The 19,095-nt window shown below is 38.8% G+C and overlaps 1 protein-coding gene across 4 annotated transcripts in view; it reads right to left on the bottom strand.

Annotated features, from left to right (window-relative positions):
- Positions 1 to 19,095, bottom strand: part of SCAF8 (SR-related CTD associated factor 8) — a 217,014-nt gene that overhangs the window by 166,683 nt on the left and 31,236 nt on the right. For all 4 annotated transcript variants that reach the window (XR_005720821.1, XM_040238732.1, XM_040238730.1 and 1 more), the window contains 2 exons: positions 8,074 to 8,157; positions 1,812 to 1,856 (listed from right to left, as the gene is read on the bottom strand). Coding sequence is in view for 3 of the 4 variants with exons in the window: in XM_040238732.1 (XP_040094666.1) it covers positions 1,812 to 1,856; positions 8,074 to 8,157 (129 nt within the window). In the remaining variant the exon portion in view is untranslated. The remainder of the gene's footprint in view (positions 1 to 1,811; positions 1,857 to 8,073; positions 8,158 to 19,095) is intronic.

The following is a 19,095-nucleotide window of genomic DNA, read 5'->3' as shown; positions in this document are numbered from 1 at the left end:
AGAAATACCATATTATGATGTTACAGTATGGAATTTCCTTCACTGATCACACTAGGTATTTTTATGTGCCTGCCACATAAAATGGCAAAAAAAAAAAAGTTATGTATGATTTAAATGTTGTAGAAAAGCTTTAAAATAACAGTATTTGGTAAACTTGGTTACGTTACCAACTAGAGACTTGAGAGAAGAATTAAGACTAAAAAAATCTGAAACGTCTTTCAGCTGTTTCTTCAAGTTCTATCAGTAGCAAAAACACAAGAATTCCTAAGCTTCCAATATCATGAGCGATTTTTTTTATACTTTGCATTAACTGTGGCTGTACTTACAAAGCACTAAATGATGCTGACAAGAAGGCTGTCTCAGGACACAGTTATACCTGATACCAAACGAATTCTGAAAGTGAATACTGCATGCTTCCAACAGAAGGAGAGGAAAAGGAACCTTTCCAAAAGAGCCAGAGCATTCAGGGCTTAACAAGGTCTACTCTCAGGGAAGCCTGGTGTGCTGCAGTCATAGGGTCGCAAAGAGTCGGATACCAATGAGAGACTGAACAACTCTCAGGAGAAACTTAACCAGAGTCTGATCTGCTTTGGTTTTACCAGAGTCTAAATGACCCACCCTCAGGGAATCAGAACCTGCATTTCAACAAGATCCCTAGGTAATTTGTGCAAGTTTCTTATGCACAAAAAAAGTTCCAAGACACACTGTTTAGACATTTGAACCTTTTTAAAGTTTTATAACAATGAAACAGTTAGATTTACCTTATACATATAGCATACCTGTTATTTTAACCCATACCTTAAGCTTCAATTCACTAGCTGTTCATCTCAAAATATGTTTTACCAATACCTTTAAGTTTTGAGAAAACAAGATGTTAAGAGGGGAAAAAAGCTGAATCAAATAAAAATTAACTGATTTATTCAAGATTATCCAGATAGTTTGGGGACACAGTAATACTATACTAATCTACGCACCCTCCCCTCCAGTCAACTATTTTCACTCAAGAAACATACTGCAATTTATGTCCTTTGTTTTACCTTTGATTATTTACCTCTGATTTTCAAACTGGTTCTGCTCACATCTAGGCAAGTGAACAAAGGGCAGAATACCAAACCTCAATTCAATGACAGATTCCTACAGTATCATTTTACAAATGGTAAGTCTTATGGTACTCCTGCCCAAAAAAAGCGGCACGGATAAGGCACTGATCACAAAGGAGCAAAGAAATATAACCTCGTCACCTTGGGCTCTGGTTACCAAAAAAATTACTAAATGTATGCAAAAACAGCTGTTTTCAACTTCGTCTCCCTCTGCTTACCCTGGAAAATGGAACTTTAGGTCTAATGATAAGATGTAGAGATGCATACTGCCCTAATGGATGAGACAAAATGAATCAGCAGAAGAAAAGTGGCTAGCATTTTTACTACACTGTACTACATCTTATCTACAAGGAGGACTGCTCTCTAGGGTTAAGCTTTAAATGAATACAGTGGATTTCTCTAAAGGCTCTATAAAAAGCAATGAATCTAAAATTTCATTAAAAAAATCATACTGAAATATTTTCTTCACGGAATAGATGCTCACTATGGCAATGCAAATTAACAAACACACCTACCTGAAAGCTTTCATTTTTAGAATTATTTGAAAGGCAGTTTCATTTTTTTTTCTTAATTAGAAATTAAAACAAATGGAATCACTTTTGAACAGTCATCAAAATAATTTAAAATTGGGTATTTGAAAAGAGAATAGCACGGGGTGTTAGTCTACAGTTACAGAACGTTTAGCATATACAGGGAAAACTATATACTTACTTTCTGAATGAATTTCTCAACACTCTGTACCACATGTTTATAGAACTAAAAGAAAAAAAAAGGTTTTAAATGTTTGATTAGAACTTTCCTGCTAAATATACAGTTTAACAAAGCTTCAAAGGTTTATCAACAAAGCAATGAATTTTAATCATGAATTCCGACATAAACATCAACAAACGTAAACATGAGCACTAGCTAAAGTCAGTAAAGGTTCCTGAAGTAGGTATATGGTCAATATATCCAAAGTGTGTTACATGCCAAATATGGTGGTAGGCCACTGGTAGATGTACATTCTTCCTTCCTGGAAGGAAAAGTAAAGATCTCCAACAGTAACATTTTATTGGCTAAATTAAGTTAGTACTGCTGTTGCTGCTAAGTAGCGTCAGTCGTATCTGACTCTATGCGACCCCACAGAGGCAACCCAGCAGGCTCCCCCGTCCCTGGGATCCTCCAGGAAAGAATACTGGAGTGGGTTGCCATAGAAAAATCAAATAACTGAAAATAAAGAACATTAACAAATGTATGCAAGGGAGTTGTTTTCAACTTCATTATCTCTGCTTCTCCTAGAAAATGAAACTAGCATGTATATATAACAAAATATAGAGATGTACAATGTTCAAATGGATCAGCCAAAATGAATTCGGCAGAAGAGAAGGGAGCCCATGGATTAAAAATCAGAAATGAGCTTTTATCAATTATGAGAAAACCGTTTACATTTAAGTTTTATAAAACAACACTATGAATAAACTTAAAAATGAATAAAATAAAAATGATAGGTTAAACAAAAACTATCTGGAATGTGTACCTAATAGCTCAATGGCAATTGCATAACCAACATATTTCTGTTTAAAAAGCGAGCCTCAATGGTGCTTTGTGTTATATTTGTGATCCCATGATTCATTCTTTAAGCGACACTGGGACACAAGGCCATTCAGCTGCAGCGTGAAGGCCAACGTTTATAAAGTGAAACATACAGGAACCGTCATGGATCATATTCACCAAATCAAAACCTGCAATAAAGTTTCCTTACTGCAAAGTTACAGTCTACTCAACAGTTTAAGTTATTTAAGAAAAAAAAAGAAACTCACCAAAACAACTCCTTAAAAGTTATCAGGCACATTATAAATAACTAAATATTTTAAATCAATATATAAAATACCATTTACACAGAGTGGTTTTTATTAAATAATAATTCTTCTAGAAAACATCTTGCCAGAGTTTAAGTTACTTTATGTATGATTTATAATTCACACTAAAACTAAATGTTAGCTTACTAAATGTTAATTCGAAGATTTTCAATTCACATAGGTCTTTTTCCATAACAGGTTATCAGAGGTTTTGTTGACAGTGCGCAATGGTAACAAACACCCATCCCAATAATCATCTCTTAACACTGACAAAAAACCAATGACTTACCTTAATATGAAACACAGTATCATTTAACTGAAAAAGCAGTTCAAATATCAATTTATATATGCATCAAATGCAGTTTAAAGTAACACAGTACTGCAAAACAGTTGATCTAAACTCTTCAAAAATGTCAATGAAAAACAAAACAGAAACAAAGCAAAAGGCTGGGTAAAAGGACAAATATATGACAGGACCTTGACTGGATCCCGAAAATGAACAAGTGCAGGGATTAGCTACTAAAGTTAGTATTCAGACAAATGATAAATCAAAGTGTAGATTATATTAGATAATGTTGCATCAAAGTAAAATTTCTTGCATGGGATGTGTTTTGCTGATCTATGAAATCTCTTTGCTTTAGGACATTAAAATTCTAGTATTTAGGGATTATGTGCTATTCTAAATGAATTTTGAAATGAGTTCTCAAATGACTCAGTCAAAAAAACCTGACAAAGTGTGTATGTTTGTCTGTGTGTAAATGTAGAGAACTAACCAAATGTACTGGCCAAGATGCTAATACCTGGAAATTCTAAGCGGCTTTGTATTGCTCACTGTATTCTGCAACATGCTTTTGTTTTTTCAAAATTAAAAAACTAAGTACCAGTAAATCAAAATAGTACAGTAAACCATGTTTAAACTGTAAACTATGTTTTCTCTCTTGACTGAGAAAATTTTAAATCTAGCTATTTTTATTCTGTTACAAATTAATTTTCTTAGACCCTTCCAACATCTGAAAAATGTAAACAATGTTAATACCTATTCCTAAAAGGTCTTCAATTAAAACGTATTCTGTCCAATAAAAGCTTTTATTAAAATGCATCAACCATTCCACAGAACAAAAATGATAATATGTATGTTGCACAATCTCAGGATCACGATCATAGAAACCAGACCACAATGATGGAGAACAAGAAGAAAGCACAAGAAGCTATTACTCATCAGTCATTGAAAAATCACTTCTTCGAAGAAAATTCTCTAGGTTAAATGTGTTCATTGCTCACTGTCCTTATCTTTCATATTCTACATGTAAATACAGAGATTTGAACTCTAATGCTATTTAGACATTGATTACAAGTATGAAAACTTGGCCGTTCAGATCAGATCAGTCACTCAGTCGTGTCCGATTCTTTGCGACCCCATGAATCGCAGCACGCCAGGCCTCCCCGTCCATCACCATCTCCCAGAGTTCACTCAAACTCACATCCATCGAGTGGGTGATGCCATCCAGCCATCTCATCCTCTGCCGTCCCCTTCTCCTCCTGCTCCCAATCCCTCCCAGAATCAGTCTTTTCCAGTGAGTCAACTCTTCACACGAGGTGGCCAAATACTGGAGTTTCAGCTTTAGCAAACACCCAGGACTGCTCTCCTTTAGGATGGAATGCTTGGATCTCCTTGCAGTCCAAGGGACTCGCAAGACTCTTCTCCAGCACCACAGTTCAAAAGCATCAATTCTTCGGCGCTCAGCCTTCTTCACAGTCCAACTCTCACATCCATACGTGACCACTGGAAAAACCATAGCCTTAACCTTTGTTGGCAAAGTAATGTCTCTGCTTTTGAATATGCTATCTAGGTTGGTCATAACTTCCTTCCAAGGAGTAAGCATCTTTTAATTTCATGGCTGCAATCACCATCTGCAGTGATTTTGAAGCCCCCAAAAATAAAGTCTGACACTGTTTCCACAGTTTCCCCATCTATTTCCCTTGAAGTGATGGGACCAGATGCCATGATCTTCATTTTCTGAATGTTGAGCTTTAGGCCAACTTTTTCACTCTCCTCTTTCACTTTCATCAAGAGGCTTTATAGCTCCTCTTCACTTTCTGCCATAAGGGTGGTGTCATCTGCATATCTGAGGTGATTGATATTTCTCCTGGCAATATTGATTCCAGCTTGTGTTTCTTCCAGTCCAGCATTTCTCATGATGTACTCTGCATATAAGTTAAATAAGCAGGGTGACAATATACAGCCTTGACACACTCCTTTTCCTATTTGGAACCAGTCTGTTGTTCCATGTCCAGTTCTAACTGTTGCTTCCTGACCTACATTTAGGTTTCTCAAGAGGCAGGTCAGGTGGTCTGGTATTCCCATCTCTTTCAGAATTTTCCTCAGTTTATTGTGATCCACACAGTCAAAGGCTTTGTCATAGTCAAGAAAGCAGAAATAGATGTTCTTCTGGAAATCTCTTGCTTTTTCCATGATCCAGCGGATGTTGACAATTTGATCTCTGGTTCCTCTGCCTTTTCTAAAACCAGCTTGAACATCAGGGAGTTCATGGTTAATGTATTGCTGAAGCCTGGCTTGGAGACTTTTGAGCATTACTTTACTAGCATGTGAGATGAGTGCAATTGTGCAGTAGTTTGAGCATTCCTTGGCATTGCCTTTCTTTGGGATTGGAATGAAAACTGACCTTTTCCAGTCCTGTGGCCACTGCTGAGTTTTCCAAATTTGCTGGCATATTGAGTGCAGCACTTTCACAGCATCATCTTTCAGGATTTGAAACAGCTCAATTGGAATTCCATCACCTCCACTAGCTTTGTTCGTAGTGATGCCTTCTAAGGCCCACTTGACTTCACATTCCAAGATGTCTGGCTCTAGATTAGTGATCACATTATTGTGATTATCTTGGTTGTGAAGATCTTTTTTGTACAGTTTTTCTGAGTATTCTTGCCACCTTTTCTTAATATCTTCTACTTCTGTTAGGTCCATACCATTTCTGTCCTTTATTGAGCCCATCTTTGTATGATATGTTCCCTTGGTATCTCTAATTTTCTTGAAGACATCTCTAGTCTTTCCCAATCTGTTGTTTTCCTCTATTTCTTTGCATTGATCGCTGAGGAAGGCTTTCTTGCTATTCTTTGGAACTCTGCATTCAGATGCTTGTATCTTTCCTTTTCTCCTTTGCTTTTCGCTTCTCTTCTTTTCACAGTTATTTGTAAGGCCTCCCCAGACAGCCATTTTGCTTTTTTGTATTTCTTTTCCATGGGGATGGTCTTGATCCCTGTCTCCTGTACAATGCCATGAACCTCAGTCCACAGTTCATCAGGCACTCTATCAGATCTAGGCCCTTAAATCTATTTCTCACTTACACTGTATAATCATAAGGGATTTGAAAGTAGGAAGTCAAGAAACACCTGGAGTAACAGGCAAATTTGGCCTTGGAATACGGAATGAAGCAGGGCAAAGGCTAATAGAGTTTTGCCAAGAGAACGCACTGGTTATAGCAAACACCCTCTTCCAACAACACAAGAGAAGACCCTACACATGGACATCACCAGATGGTCAACACAGAAATCAGACTGATTATATTCTTTGCAGCCAAAGATGGAGAAGCTCTATACAGTCAGCAAAAACAAGACTGGGAGCTGACTGTGGCTCAGATCATGAGCTCCTTATTGCCAAACTCAGACTTAAATTGAAGAAAGTAGGGAAAACCACTAGACCATTCAGGTATTTGGCCGTTAGAATGCTGCAAAATCAACTATCTAAATTTTCTCCTAATAGAGACTCTATGAAGAATCATCTGTTAAATCTAACAGATAATGCTATTATTCAAAGACAACTTATCCAGGGAGTTCCCTGGCAGTTCAGTGGGTGGGACTTAGCGCTTTCACTGCTGGGAGCCCAGGGCTGGATCCCTGGTTGAGGAACTAAAATTCCAAAGGTTCCTCAGTGAGGCCTAAAACACAAACAAAAACAAAAAAATAAAGATAACTTATTTAAATAATGGTGCCTCTGGTTATGGCTGATGTTTTTACTCAGAGCAGAAAAACAAATCACTGAGAACCTACAGCAGATCTACTTAATTAAAAATAAGCATTCACTCATACTCCATTTTAACAACTGGACTAGAATAGGGAGTCTTAGCTTTGGGGATAAGGACATTTTGGAGAAGGGTCTATGGCTGCGCTTCAGAAGGTCCCCCAAGCCAAGAAATTCTATTGACAATTTTGTACATATGTGTATTTCTCTAGAAACAGTTCAACCTTCTGAGGCAAAATTTTGTACATGTGTATATTTCTCTGGACAGTTCAATCTTCTGAGATTTTCAGAAGTATCCATAAGTCATGGAGAAGGCAATGGCACCCCACTCCAGTACTCTTGCCTGGAAAATCCCATGGATGGAGGAGCCTGGTAGGCTGTGGTCCATGGGGTCGCTAAGACACGACTGAGCAACTTCATTTTCACTTTTCACTTTCATGCATTGGAGAAGGAAATGGCAACCCACTCCAGCGTTTTTGCTTGGAGAATCCCAGGGACGGTAGAGCCTAGTGGGCTGCTGTCTATGGGGTCTCACAGTTGGACACGACTGAAGTGACAAAGCAGTAGCAGTATCCATATGTCAACACAGGTTCAAAACTACTGTGTCAGAGTAACAGCTAAGTACCTGTGGCCTCTTCCCAGAGTTTAAATGTCCTATGTACAATGTAATTCAATTATTTTCCATAAAGGTCTACTTTCAAATATATAGTATAATCAGTAAGATAAAAAAACCAACACATTAGTTTTTATTTAGAAAATTTTCTTAACTAGTATTTCAGGATTCTCTAAAGTCAGTGTGACAAATAACAGTGGTAAACACATTCTCCACAATGTGCCTGTATCCAAAATATTACCTATAAAAAGAGAAAATGACTGCTTCAAAGTTTATGTAAGAATATTTATGAAAATATTAAGTGTTTATCTCTAGTTGGGAGGGTTTGTAGGTGACAGATTTTCATTTTTGTGTTTTTCAAATCTTGGAACATGTACTAACTTTGTAAAGATGAAGAAAATATATAATCTGTAAAAATTATCCCTCCTCCAAAATATGAGTGGAGTATTTCCTTTTGAAAACAGAAGAGTAAAAACTGTTACTCACCTTTATAGCTTTGATGGCTGCCTTAGTAATTTGGGTCATTTTCGCTTTAGAAATGGGTGGCTTGTAGTCATTCAGGGAATACAACTGATGAAAAAGAACAAATTTTAAACACAGTAAAACTAATGGTCTCTATGCAATTACATGAAATTACGAAACATTTCTATTTTTATATCCTCAGTGAAATTAAAGTTCTGCTTTTCTTTTAAAAGTCAAGTTCAGCATCATTAGCCATCAAGCAAATACAAATGAAAACCACTATGAGATTATCACTTTATACTTACTTGCTTATAATCAAAGAAGACAGACAAGTGTTAGCAAGAATGTAGAGAAATCGGAACCCTGACATATCCCTAATGGACTGCAAAATGGTACAGCGGCTTTGGAAAACAGTTTGACAGTTCTTCAAAAAATTAAACATAATAATATGCAGTATGAGCCAACAATTCCACTCCCAGGTATATACCCAACAGATGTGAAAATATATGTTCCCATAAAAAGTTATACAGTCACGACAGCATTATTCATAAAAAATTCATTAAAATTGGAAACCAGCTAAATGTCCATCAGATGAGGAATGAATAAACAAAATGTGCTCTACCGAATTAATGAAATATTAACCATGAAAATGGCATGAGGCACTGATGCATGCTACAGCACAGATGAACCTCGAAAACATGCTCAGTTTAAAAAGTCACATTTAAAACACCACGTTATAGAAATGCATTTACATGAAACGTCCAGAAAAAGAAATCTACTGGGGACTGTCCACAGCTGGGCCAGTTGGGGAGAAATGAGGAGTGATAATTATGAGTACAGCATTTCTTTTTCAGGTGATGAAAATATTCTAAAATGGACTGAGGTGAAGACTGCACCACCATACCAAAAACCACTGAATTACACACTTTCAATTGGTTAACTGTGTGGTATGTGAAGGATGTCTCCATATAACTGCTTTCAGGAGTCGAGACCTAATGTTTAGCAACAATCCCACCGTTCCACCCAAAATTTGTTTTAAAGTTTCTCATATAAACAAAGGATAATACTGCTTAGAGAGAAAACAATTAAAGACAAGGTAGGGGAATTAAGCAGAAGACAACTAAGCTTAAACAAATCTGGATGAAGAGTGGGTCCTAGATAATGCTAGGAATTTAACTACAATTACCTAGAAGTCGAGAGACCAAACTTTGGCCGTCATGATCCTGAAAAAACAACTTGAAAAGGGCTTCCCTGGTGGCTCAGTGGTAGAGCATCTGCCCGCCAAAGCAGGAGACGCGGGTCCACTCCCTTGTCTGGAAGGTCTGACATGCCGCCGAGCAACCAAATCCGTCCGCCACAGCCACTCAGCCTGAGTGCTAGAGGCCCAGGACCCACGACGATGGAGCCCACGAGCCCAGGCCGCTGAAGCCCCTGTGCTCCCCAGCAAGAGAAGCCACAGCGATGAGCAGCCTGCACACTGCAACCAGAGCAGCCCCCTCGCCAAGCAAGAGAAAAGCCCTCGCCAAGAAGACCCAAAGCAGCCAAAAAAACAAACCGGAACAGACTATGAAAGCAACTCAAAACAGCTTTAGCTGGTTAACCAATGAGGTAGTCCTCTGATGTATTTGCTCCAGCACTCCTTATAACCTATTTATCATTGAATTCTACTGATTTTTACCGAGTTTTCCCCATATTTGTCTCTTCTTCCTCCAACCACCACCATGACCCAAGTCCAAATTACCTTCGGCTCTCACATGGAGATGGCATGCCTATCTTCTCAAAAACTGATCTGATCAGGTGACTGATACCCACCCACTTCCTCTACCACCTTAAAAAGTTCAATGATTTTCCACTCGCTACAGAAACAAAAATCTACGAAAACAATGTCTGTGCCTGGTCTAATTTCTGTCTCATCTCCTGCCACGCACCCTTCCCCAGCTCTCTGCGCTAGGCACAATGGTCTTTTTTCAGTTCCCTACCACAGAGCCTTCCTCTATTTGGTACAGAACCAGGCTCTCCCCACTAGTTTTCCTAATGAGGAAAGCCTCCCTCCATGTGCCCCATCAGAACTGTCTCCTTTATGCCCTCACTGTACTGTCATTCACCTTTGAAACATCCATCACAGTAATGTGACACTTGTGTGATTATTTAACGAATATCTGATTTTTAAAAGTAGTGTTCCAAAGGATGACAAAGACTGACAATCACGGGACAAAGGATATAAGTTCCTTTAAAGCAGTTTAAGCAGTAAGAGGTGAACTGTACCCCAAGAACTGTCCAAGCTGAAATGAACCCTGGTAGAAATAAAAACATCTTTCCCTTTAAGTTCCCAAAGAGGCGTCCACTTGTTGATGTAACCCTAACCAGGGTCACAATCTCATCAGATCCTTTAAGAAACCTCCTCTGTTAAACTCACACCAAATTTTAATATGCTCGTGGCCTCAATTTCTACTTGTCTGTTTTATAAAATCTAACTGCATGCAAGTCAACTCGCCAGGAGCAAAATCACATGAACCTGTTCTGCAGTATCTACAGCAAGCTGTGTAAAGCAAAGTTCAATTTCCCAGAAGTTGTTTGCAGGTACAGACTGCAGCCCATCTGAGATCCAGACCTGCCCTCTCCTAAGTGGTAAAGAATCCACCTGCAATGCAGGAGACCTGGGTTTATTTAATCCCTGGGTTGGGAAGATACCCTGGAGAAGGAAATGGCAACCCACTCCAGTATTCTTGCCTGGAGAATTCCATGGACAGTCAGGAGCCTGGCAGTTTACAATCCATGGGGTCGCAAAGAGTCAAGACATGATTGAGCAATTAACACTCTACTTCTGCTACTACTACTCTACTAGAAAAAAAGCTCTAAGAACAGAAACTCTGCCTTTTTTGCATACATCTTTGTTTCCCTTTATCCACTCCTCAGTGTCTGATAAAGAAGAATTTGTTAAGAATAAATTTAAGTGGACAAATACACATAAGACATAGGATTGTACAAGCTTTGCACAGAAACACCTAAATTTGAATTCCAACTCTTTTGTTACAAGCTGCCAAACCTCTGAACCTTAGTTTTCTCATTTACAAAATAGAAGTAATATTCATTTCACAGAAACATTGCATATAAAGCTTTAAAACACACTTAAATCACTCAACAGGGTTAGCCATTATTAAAATTCTCTTTGGTAGGCATTTTCCATTTAAATGAACAATATTCAAGTGTGCATCAAACACCTATTCACTCAGGTTCCTGAAGGGACATTCCATACTAATTTATATTACTAGGACAATGAATACGCCTCAGTGTCTTCCCAGAGCTGACAATTCACTTCACTTTGTGTTGTTTCAATCACCCTAAAGTTTCAATCAAGCACTAGTCCATATTCTAGAAGATCAAAAGCTTCTTTCTTCTTTTTTGGGGGGAGGGAGGCGCTGGTGGGGGGTGGGGTGCGAAGAACGAGGTAGGAGAAATGTAATTTAGACTTACAACACATTTCAACAGTGTCAAAAGTCAGCTCTTATCAGAGACGCTCTTTTAAAAAATGTACCTACGGCCGAAACTTAAAAGTACTACTTAGAGAAATACTAAGCAATTAGTAAGCACTTTTCAAAGGTTCACTTAATATGCTTTCAACTAACTATCCAACAAGATTCTCTAAAATCTCACTTCTTAAAATCTAATCACCAGAAAAGAGGCATAGATCGTGTCATCTAATTCTTCACAGAAGGCCTTTACTCAAATTTAACAACGTCCCAGTATTGCCCTTCCTTTGGGTACTTAAGACTTATTGATTCACAGGAAAGATACTAAACAGCAGCCTGGGTTTTCAGTCCAATTCAGGCATTCTTTTGTTTTTCCAACTCCCTTCAGGTACACTGAAGAATCAGTAACATTTAAATTTTCTACTTTATCACTTGTAGGCACCATATGAAATGAGTATTTTTAGATCTGAAAATAACTTCAAGTCAAATCAGTTTCTAATGACTTTAATCAAGGCCTGAGGAATCTTTAACCTAAACAGTTTCTTAGTTGCTGTCTGGTTACCCCACCAAAAAGCTTATTTCTAACAAAGACTTTTAAAGTTGTCCACTACTGATTAGGCCAGGGTTCAGCACAGCACGAATTTTAGGCTTTGAAGGCTACACAGCTGCTATCACACAACAGGCATCTTTCACTTCACTGTGTTTTGCAGACACACTGAAGGTTGCGGCAACTCTGGGTTAGTTAGTGAAGAAGGCATGCTGATAAGCCTCCTGCACCAGTTAAGCTGTAAATGCAAAGGAAAAGTTCCTGAAGGACATTAAGTGCGACTCCAATGAACACACAAGTGATGAGCCAGCAAAGAGGCCTTACTTCGGATACAGAGGAAGTTTTAGTGTCTGGAGAGAAGAGTAAACCAGCTGCCATGTTCCAGAAAGCCAAAGCCAGAGCAAGTTTCTACTCCGCTCAATTCTCTGAAGGCCGGGAGGTGAGGAGGCTGCGGAAGTGTGACGCTGGCAGAGCTGATTCATGAGATTTAAGGGAAGAAGTCATCTCGGCAACACAGAAGTGCAAGCGAAGCACCGAATGCTGATGGGGAAGATGCTGCAGCTTAAGCAGAGGATCTAGCTCCAGTAATTAATGAAGGCATCTCCATACACAGAGAGGATCTAGCGCCAATAATTAATGAAGGTCTCTCCATACACAATAGATTTTCATTGTAAACAAAACAGCCTTAAGCTGGAAGAAGTCAGTAGACTTTCATAGCTAACGAGGAGAAATCTATGCCTGCCTTCCAAGTTTCAAAAGACAGGCTGACACCCTTGTAAGGGGCCAGCGCAGCCAATGAGTAGCAGAAGCCAGTACTCGTCTACCACCTGCAAAGTCCACCGCCTCGAGGGATCTCGCTCAGTCTACTGTGCCCGGGCTCTCTCACTGGAACAACAAACTTGGATGACAGGACATCTATTTACAACATGGCTGACTGAAGATGTTTTAAATCCATTGTTGAGATCTACTGCTCAGGAAAAAAATCCTTTCAAGATGTTACTGCTCATCAACAACACACCTGATCATGCCAGAGCTCTGATGGAGATTGGTATTTGCATGACTGCTAACGCAACATCCATTCTGTAGCTCATAGACCAAGGATTCATTCCAACTTTCGACCAAGGATTCATTTCAACTTTCCAGTCTTAATAAGAAATATATTTAGTAAGGTTATAGCTGCAACAGATAGTGATTCCTCTAGTGGTTCTAGGCAAAGTAAACTTAACAGCTACTGGAAAGGATTCACCGTTCTTGGTGCCACTGAGAACACTCATGATTCATAGGAGGAGGTCAACATAGCAATGTTAACAGGGGTCTGACAGAAGCTGATTTCAACCCTCATGGTATTTGACTTTGAGGGGTTCAAGACTTCATGGAGGAAGCTAACTGTAGATGTGGAAATGGCAAGAGCGCTAGAATTAGAAGTGAGGCACGAAGATGTGAGTACGCTGCTGCACCTCATGATAAAATTTTAATGGGTGAGGAGCTGCCCCTTTTGGATGAGCAAAAAGAGGACAGAATTTTTCAAACAGAATTCTATCTTGGTGAAGATGCTGTGAAGATTGTTGAAATGACAACAAACAGAATATTACATAAATGTAGTTGATAAGACAGGATTTAAGAAGACTGACTCTGATTTTGAAAGAATTTCTACTATGGAAAAATGCTATCAAACAGTATTGCATGCTACAGAGAAATTGTCTGTAAAAGGAAGACTCAATCTATGCACCAAACTTCATTGTTTCCTTATTTTAGGAAACTGCCACAGCCACCTCAACCTTCAGCAACCACCACCCTGATCAGTCCGAAGCCATCAGCACTAAGCCAAGACCCTCCACCAGCAAAAAGATTACAAGATGATGGTTAGCATTTTTAGGCAATGAAGTTTTAAAATTAAGGCATGTCCACATTTTAGACTGAATGCTACTGCACACTTACTAGACTACAGTATAGTGTAAATGTAACTTTTATCTGCACTGGGAAAGCAAAAAATTCACGTGACTCGCTTTATTGCGATATTCGCTTTAGGTGGTCTACAACCAAACCCAAACACTTTCTCTTAGCCCTACATGTCAGAAAGTGTCCCCAACAATTTGTATATGAATGGGCAGGGTGTTTTCCAATGTAACTTTTTTACAAAAGCAAGTCAACATTGATTTGGGAGAGTTTTATTTCTTAATCTTACAAACACAGTTTCGTTCACTTGTTTACCTTTGAATAAACACAACAATCTCATGTCCTGCACAGTGTATTCAGGCACTCCCTCATCTATGTACTAAGTAACGCTCATTACCCAAAATTCAACAAAATGTCGTACTTCGTGCTTGCTATTTCAACCAAACGCTTCACTACAAAAAGTTTAGTGCCTTTCCAATTTAAGCAACAGTAAATGAATTCTACTATGACCCTGAAAAGAGTGCAACAAAAAACTTATGACATGAAAAATCCAAGAGAACCAGCAAATTATGGTGAAATCTTGCTCATTTACAAGTTACTCTTATGCTTCAAGACTGTTGATTCTAGGTCTAATAGGAATTAAACTTAAGTGTGAACCTAAGATATTAACCAACCCAATTCATTCTTCCCAACAAAGGTCTGTTAGGCCTTGAGGGTACTAGTCAGGATCCTTCAAATGGCCTTAGAAATCAGAAATCACAAAAGTTCCTGGAACCGACGCAATTTTGCTACTTTCGATCCAAGATAGCATGCTGACCACTTTTTCCTTTTCTTCCCCTTACTGGCAGGGCAAAAAAGGAATAATTTCTTACAGGTGTTTAAAACTATATAAAAAGTAAAATGGGAAGGGGAAAAGGTTAAGATGTCATCTATTTCCAGAAAATGGAAATGTGATAAGAGGACTGACGGGAAAACCACAAGCCACAATACACACCAGATACAGCCAAAGAGGGAAACAGCTGCCCTGCAAAATTCCAGAGTCTCATCCATCAAAATCAAGGTACTCAGAGAGCATGAGCAGCACAATCAATTAACACCTCATCCACTGTTGCAAAACACCAATAAATAATGTCTAAAACTGAACATTAAAGAAACACATATAAAATTATTGGTTAGTGATATGAACGTTATCAGAAGAACTGAAGTTGTTTGGAGATCCAGCATAGGGTGAGAAGGAAGAGATTCCAATAAAATCTCTTTAGTACTTAAAAAAAAATTACATGCATACATTATTCTGAAAAATATAACAATTATATTTTAATACAATCCTGTTCCAATTCTACTTGCCAATCGTGGCCTTCCACAGTGTATCTGTCCCCCAAAGCTCGTATGTTGAAGTCCCAACCCCTAGTGTGACTGTGTAGTGACCACGGAACAATGCAAGAGTCACAGATGACGACCCTCCACGTGGTCAAACATCCACACACAGCTTACAGTCAGTCCTTCCTACCTAAGGTCCTACCGTCTACGGGTTCAACCAGCCACAGGGTGCGTAGTACTGTACTATTTACTACTGAAAAATTTCCACATGTAAGTGAACCCTCACAGTTCAAACCTATGTTGTTAAAGTCAACTGTATTTGGAAACAGCCTTGATGGAGGTGTGGGCTTCCCAGGCAATGCAGTGGTACAGAATCCGCCTGCCAGTGCAAGAGATACAGGGTCGATCCCTGGGTTGGGAAGAACTCCTAGAGAAGGAAACGGCAACTCACTCCCGTCTCCTTCCCTGGGAATCCCGTGGACAGAGGAGCCTGGTGGGGTACAGTCCACGGGGTCGCAGAGAGTCAGACACGACTCAGCGAGCACGCAAGCACACATGCACATGGCCTTGAGAGTGAAGCCTCATCCAGCAGAGCTACTGTCCTCCCAAGAGCAGCCTCCTGGGCGTCCTAGGCGGCACTGGAGGTAAGGAACCCTGCCGGTCCAGGAGACGTAAGGGACACAGGTTCAATCCCTGGGTCAGGCAGATGCCCTGGAGGAGGGCATGGCAACCCACTCCAGTATCCTTGCCTGGAGAATCCCATGGACAGACGAGCCTGACAGGCTACAGAGTCACACAGAGTCCGGCACAACTGAAGCAACTTAGCACAGGCACACAACAGACACCAGAGAACTAGCCCCGTTACAGCCATGTGAATACACATGAGAAGGCTACATGACCTCCAGGACCCGAGGGTGCCTGGCAGGAACTCAGAGAGATTCCCCCACCCCCACCCAGCAAATAAAATGAGGCCTCAATCCGTTTACAACGGTAAGAAACCATATTCAGCCAACAATATGAATGAACCAGGGGAGAGGAGATCACAAATCTTAAATGAGAGCACAACCTTGCTGACGCACTGACCTCACCTGCTGAGACCACAAGCAGAGGATCCAGCTAACCAGTACCTGGTTCTGATCCATGGAAATTGTGAAATAAGCACATGGTGCTTTAAGCCTCAAGCTAAATTTGTGGCAATGTGTTACACAGCAACAAAAAAATGAAGAAAGCAGAAGAAAACTGTGAATGATTTATCTTTATTTTTCTAATTTAACTGCACAGACTTTTTACTTTACATAAATATTTTTGCAAAAAAAATCATTTGTATAATTCAAAGTAGAAACTATAACTTCAAAATAAAAAACTTCTCTGCCTTTTCCTAAATAACTCTTAAAAAAATAGAAACAAAAAAAAAAAGAAAAGAAACTCAGTATTCTGCATATAGGAATAAAAAGTTGAGTAACAGTGTAGTTTCACTGATAGTCATTTTAAAGAGCATAATATTCACCAACTTTAATACTTGAAAACCAATATACTTCATTACAAATTCTGCCTCAACAAATCAAAAATTATATATTCTCTATATCCAAAATTTCTCACTCTCTAATATATGAGGTCTCCTTTCTTCATACGGCACAATCTTCCATATTAATTTTGGTTTGGAACACAACATAAAAATGTTTGATACTAGAAGGGTGTAACAAAGTGACATAAAATCAGACACACAGGACATAACAACATGGGACCAGGGAACACTAGCATTAGACTAACAGCAGCAGACTCAACATGAAGAAAATCATATTCTGAAAGAATAATGTGAACAATACTGACTTTTTCCTAAGGTTCTGGAAGATATCTCTGTAAAAAGTAAAACAAAACTCTCCAAAACTTGGGTTAATTTCTACTGGAGTAGCAATATTCTTGAGCAATCAGAATGTTTTAAAGAGCAAAGGCTAAGTAAAAGACACATCACAGAGATTCTGTGAGGACCATCACATCAGGCTTTAAACCAAGGCAGCACTCTCAATTTTATACTGAATACTGTGACAGTATGAAAACTTCCCTGGTGGTTCAAATGATAAAGAATCCTCCTGCAGTGTAGGAGGCCCAGGTTTGATCCCAGAGTACAGAAGATCCCCTGGAGAAGGGAATGGTTACCCACCCCCAGTATTCTTGCCTGGACAAGTCCATAGACAGAGAAGACTGTTGGGCTACCGTCCATGGGGTTGCAAAGAGTGGGACAAGACTGAGCAACTAACATTAACACGCTATGACAACTTCAGAACAAAGTTTCAAATGCATCTTAAGGGGACAAAAAAAAAAAAAAGAAAGAAAGAAAAAAGGGCCCTAAATAATTGCAAACACCAAAGCACAAAACCTGAAATGTGACATCTAAAAACCAGTGAGAGAACATAAAAAATAATCTTAAAAAAAAAGTCATAACTTTTTTCTGGTTATAAAAATATTTTCGTATGGAAAAACTGAAAAATGCAAAAAAAGCATGTAGATGGCAAAATATGCAAATCACCCATGATCCAACAATTCATTACTCATTCCAAAGATACTCAATTAACGCCTGGCACTATGGGTCCAATAGAGCAAGTATATAGTCCCTTCTCAGGAACTGATGGGCTGCTTCTGGAGATGGACAATGTTCTAATAAACAGAAAGACACACCTTGTAGAGTATAGTTAAGTAAACAAAGAAGGTAACAATGTGATATGGTGAAGAGTATTGTACAGCTTTCTCAGAATATCAAAACCAGAATCCTTTTAAATTATAAGATATTATAAAAAGGAAATGTCTATTTAAAAAATTTTAAATCTGAATTATGCAAAAATCTGTCCAATAAGATCAAATCTATATACCAAGCTTTTGGAGAGAGGAGAAATCCTCTAGTTTACCAAAACCAATACAGAATTGTAAAGTAAAAATTAAAAATAAATAAATAAATAAATTAAAAAAAAAGAAAAAGAAAAAAAAAAAACGGTGTGGGGTGTGGGGTGGGGTGGAGCCAGAATTTGATTATATATATATCAAGGTGCCAACAAGAGTACTGCTGTAACAAACACAAATGTTTGTATCCTTCATAATAATTATCTTTAACTATCAGCTACAAGCAGTTTCACATAAATAATTAGCTTATTATTAAGCAGAATATCCCATTTCTCAAGCATGACAGACATCTAAGGTTATATTACAGTTCTGAATACTGTCAAAAAGGAACACTTAACACTGCGTTAGTAACGAAGAAAAACTATCAACTCTCCCCCAAAAGGTTATCCTTTAAAAAACTAAATACAGGCTACAAGAACTTATTTGCATGGTCCTTTCATTCAACATTCAAATTTATACAACCTTTCCAAGTGCCTGGAATAAATGGGGTTAAAACATACTCTTAAAAAAAAAAAAGAGGAGAAATAACCTATGACATCCCTTTTATGTGGAATCTAAAAAGAAATGATACAAATGAACTTACAAACACAAAAAGACTCATAGACTTAGAGAAGGAACTTATGGCTTGCAGTGGGGAGGTGTGGGGAAGGGATGGTTAGGGAGTTTATAATGGACATGTTATTTAGTTGCTAAGTCACGTCTGACTCTTTTGCGACCCCAAGAACTGTAGTCTCCTCCAGGCTCCTCTCTGTCCATGGGATTTCCCAGGCAAGAATACTAGAGTGGGTTGCCATTTCCTCCTCCAGGGGATCTTCCTGACCCAGGGATCGAACCCAGGTCTCTTGCACTGCAGGTGGATTCTTTACCACTGAGCCACCAGGGAAGCCCAATGAACATATTATACACTGCTATGTTTAA

This window comes from Oryx dammah, unplaced genomic scaffold (assembly GCF_014754425.2).
Source record: "Oryx dammah isolate SB20612 unplaced genomic scaffold, SCBI_Odam_1.1 HiC_scaffold_4, whole genome shotgun sequence".
Classification (NCBI taxonomy): domain Eukaryota; kingdom Metazoa; phylum Chordata; class Mammalia; order Artiodactyla; family Bovidae; genus Oryx; species Oryx dammah.
The sequence above is the reverse complement of the archived record's forward strand: the minus strand, read 5'-3'. Positions and strand labels throughout refer to the sequence as shown.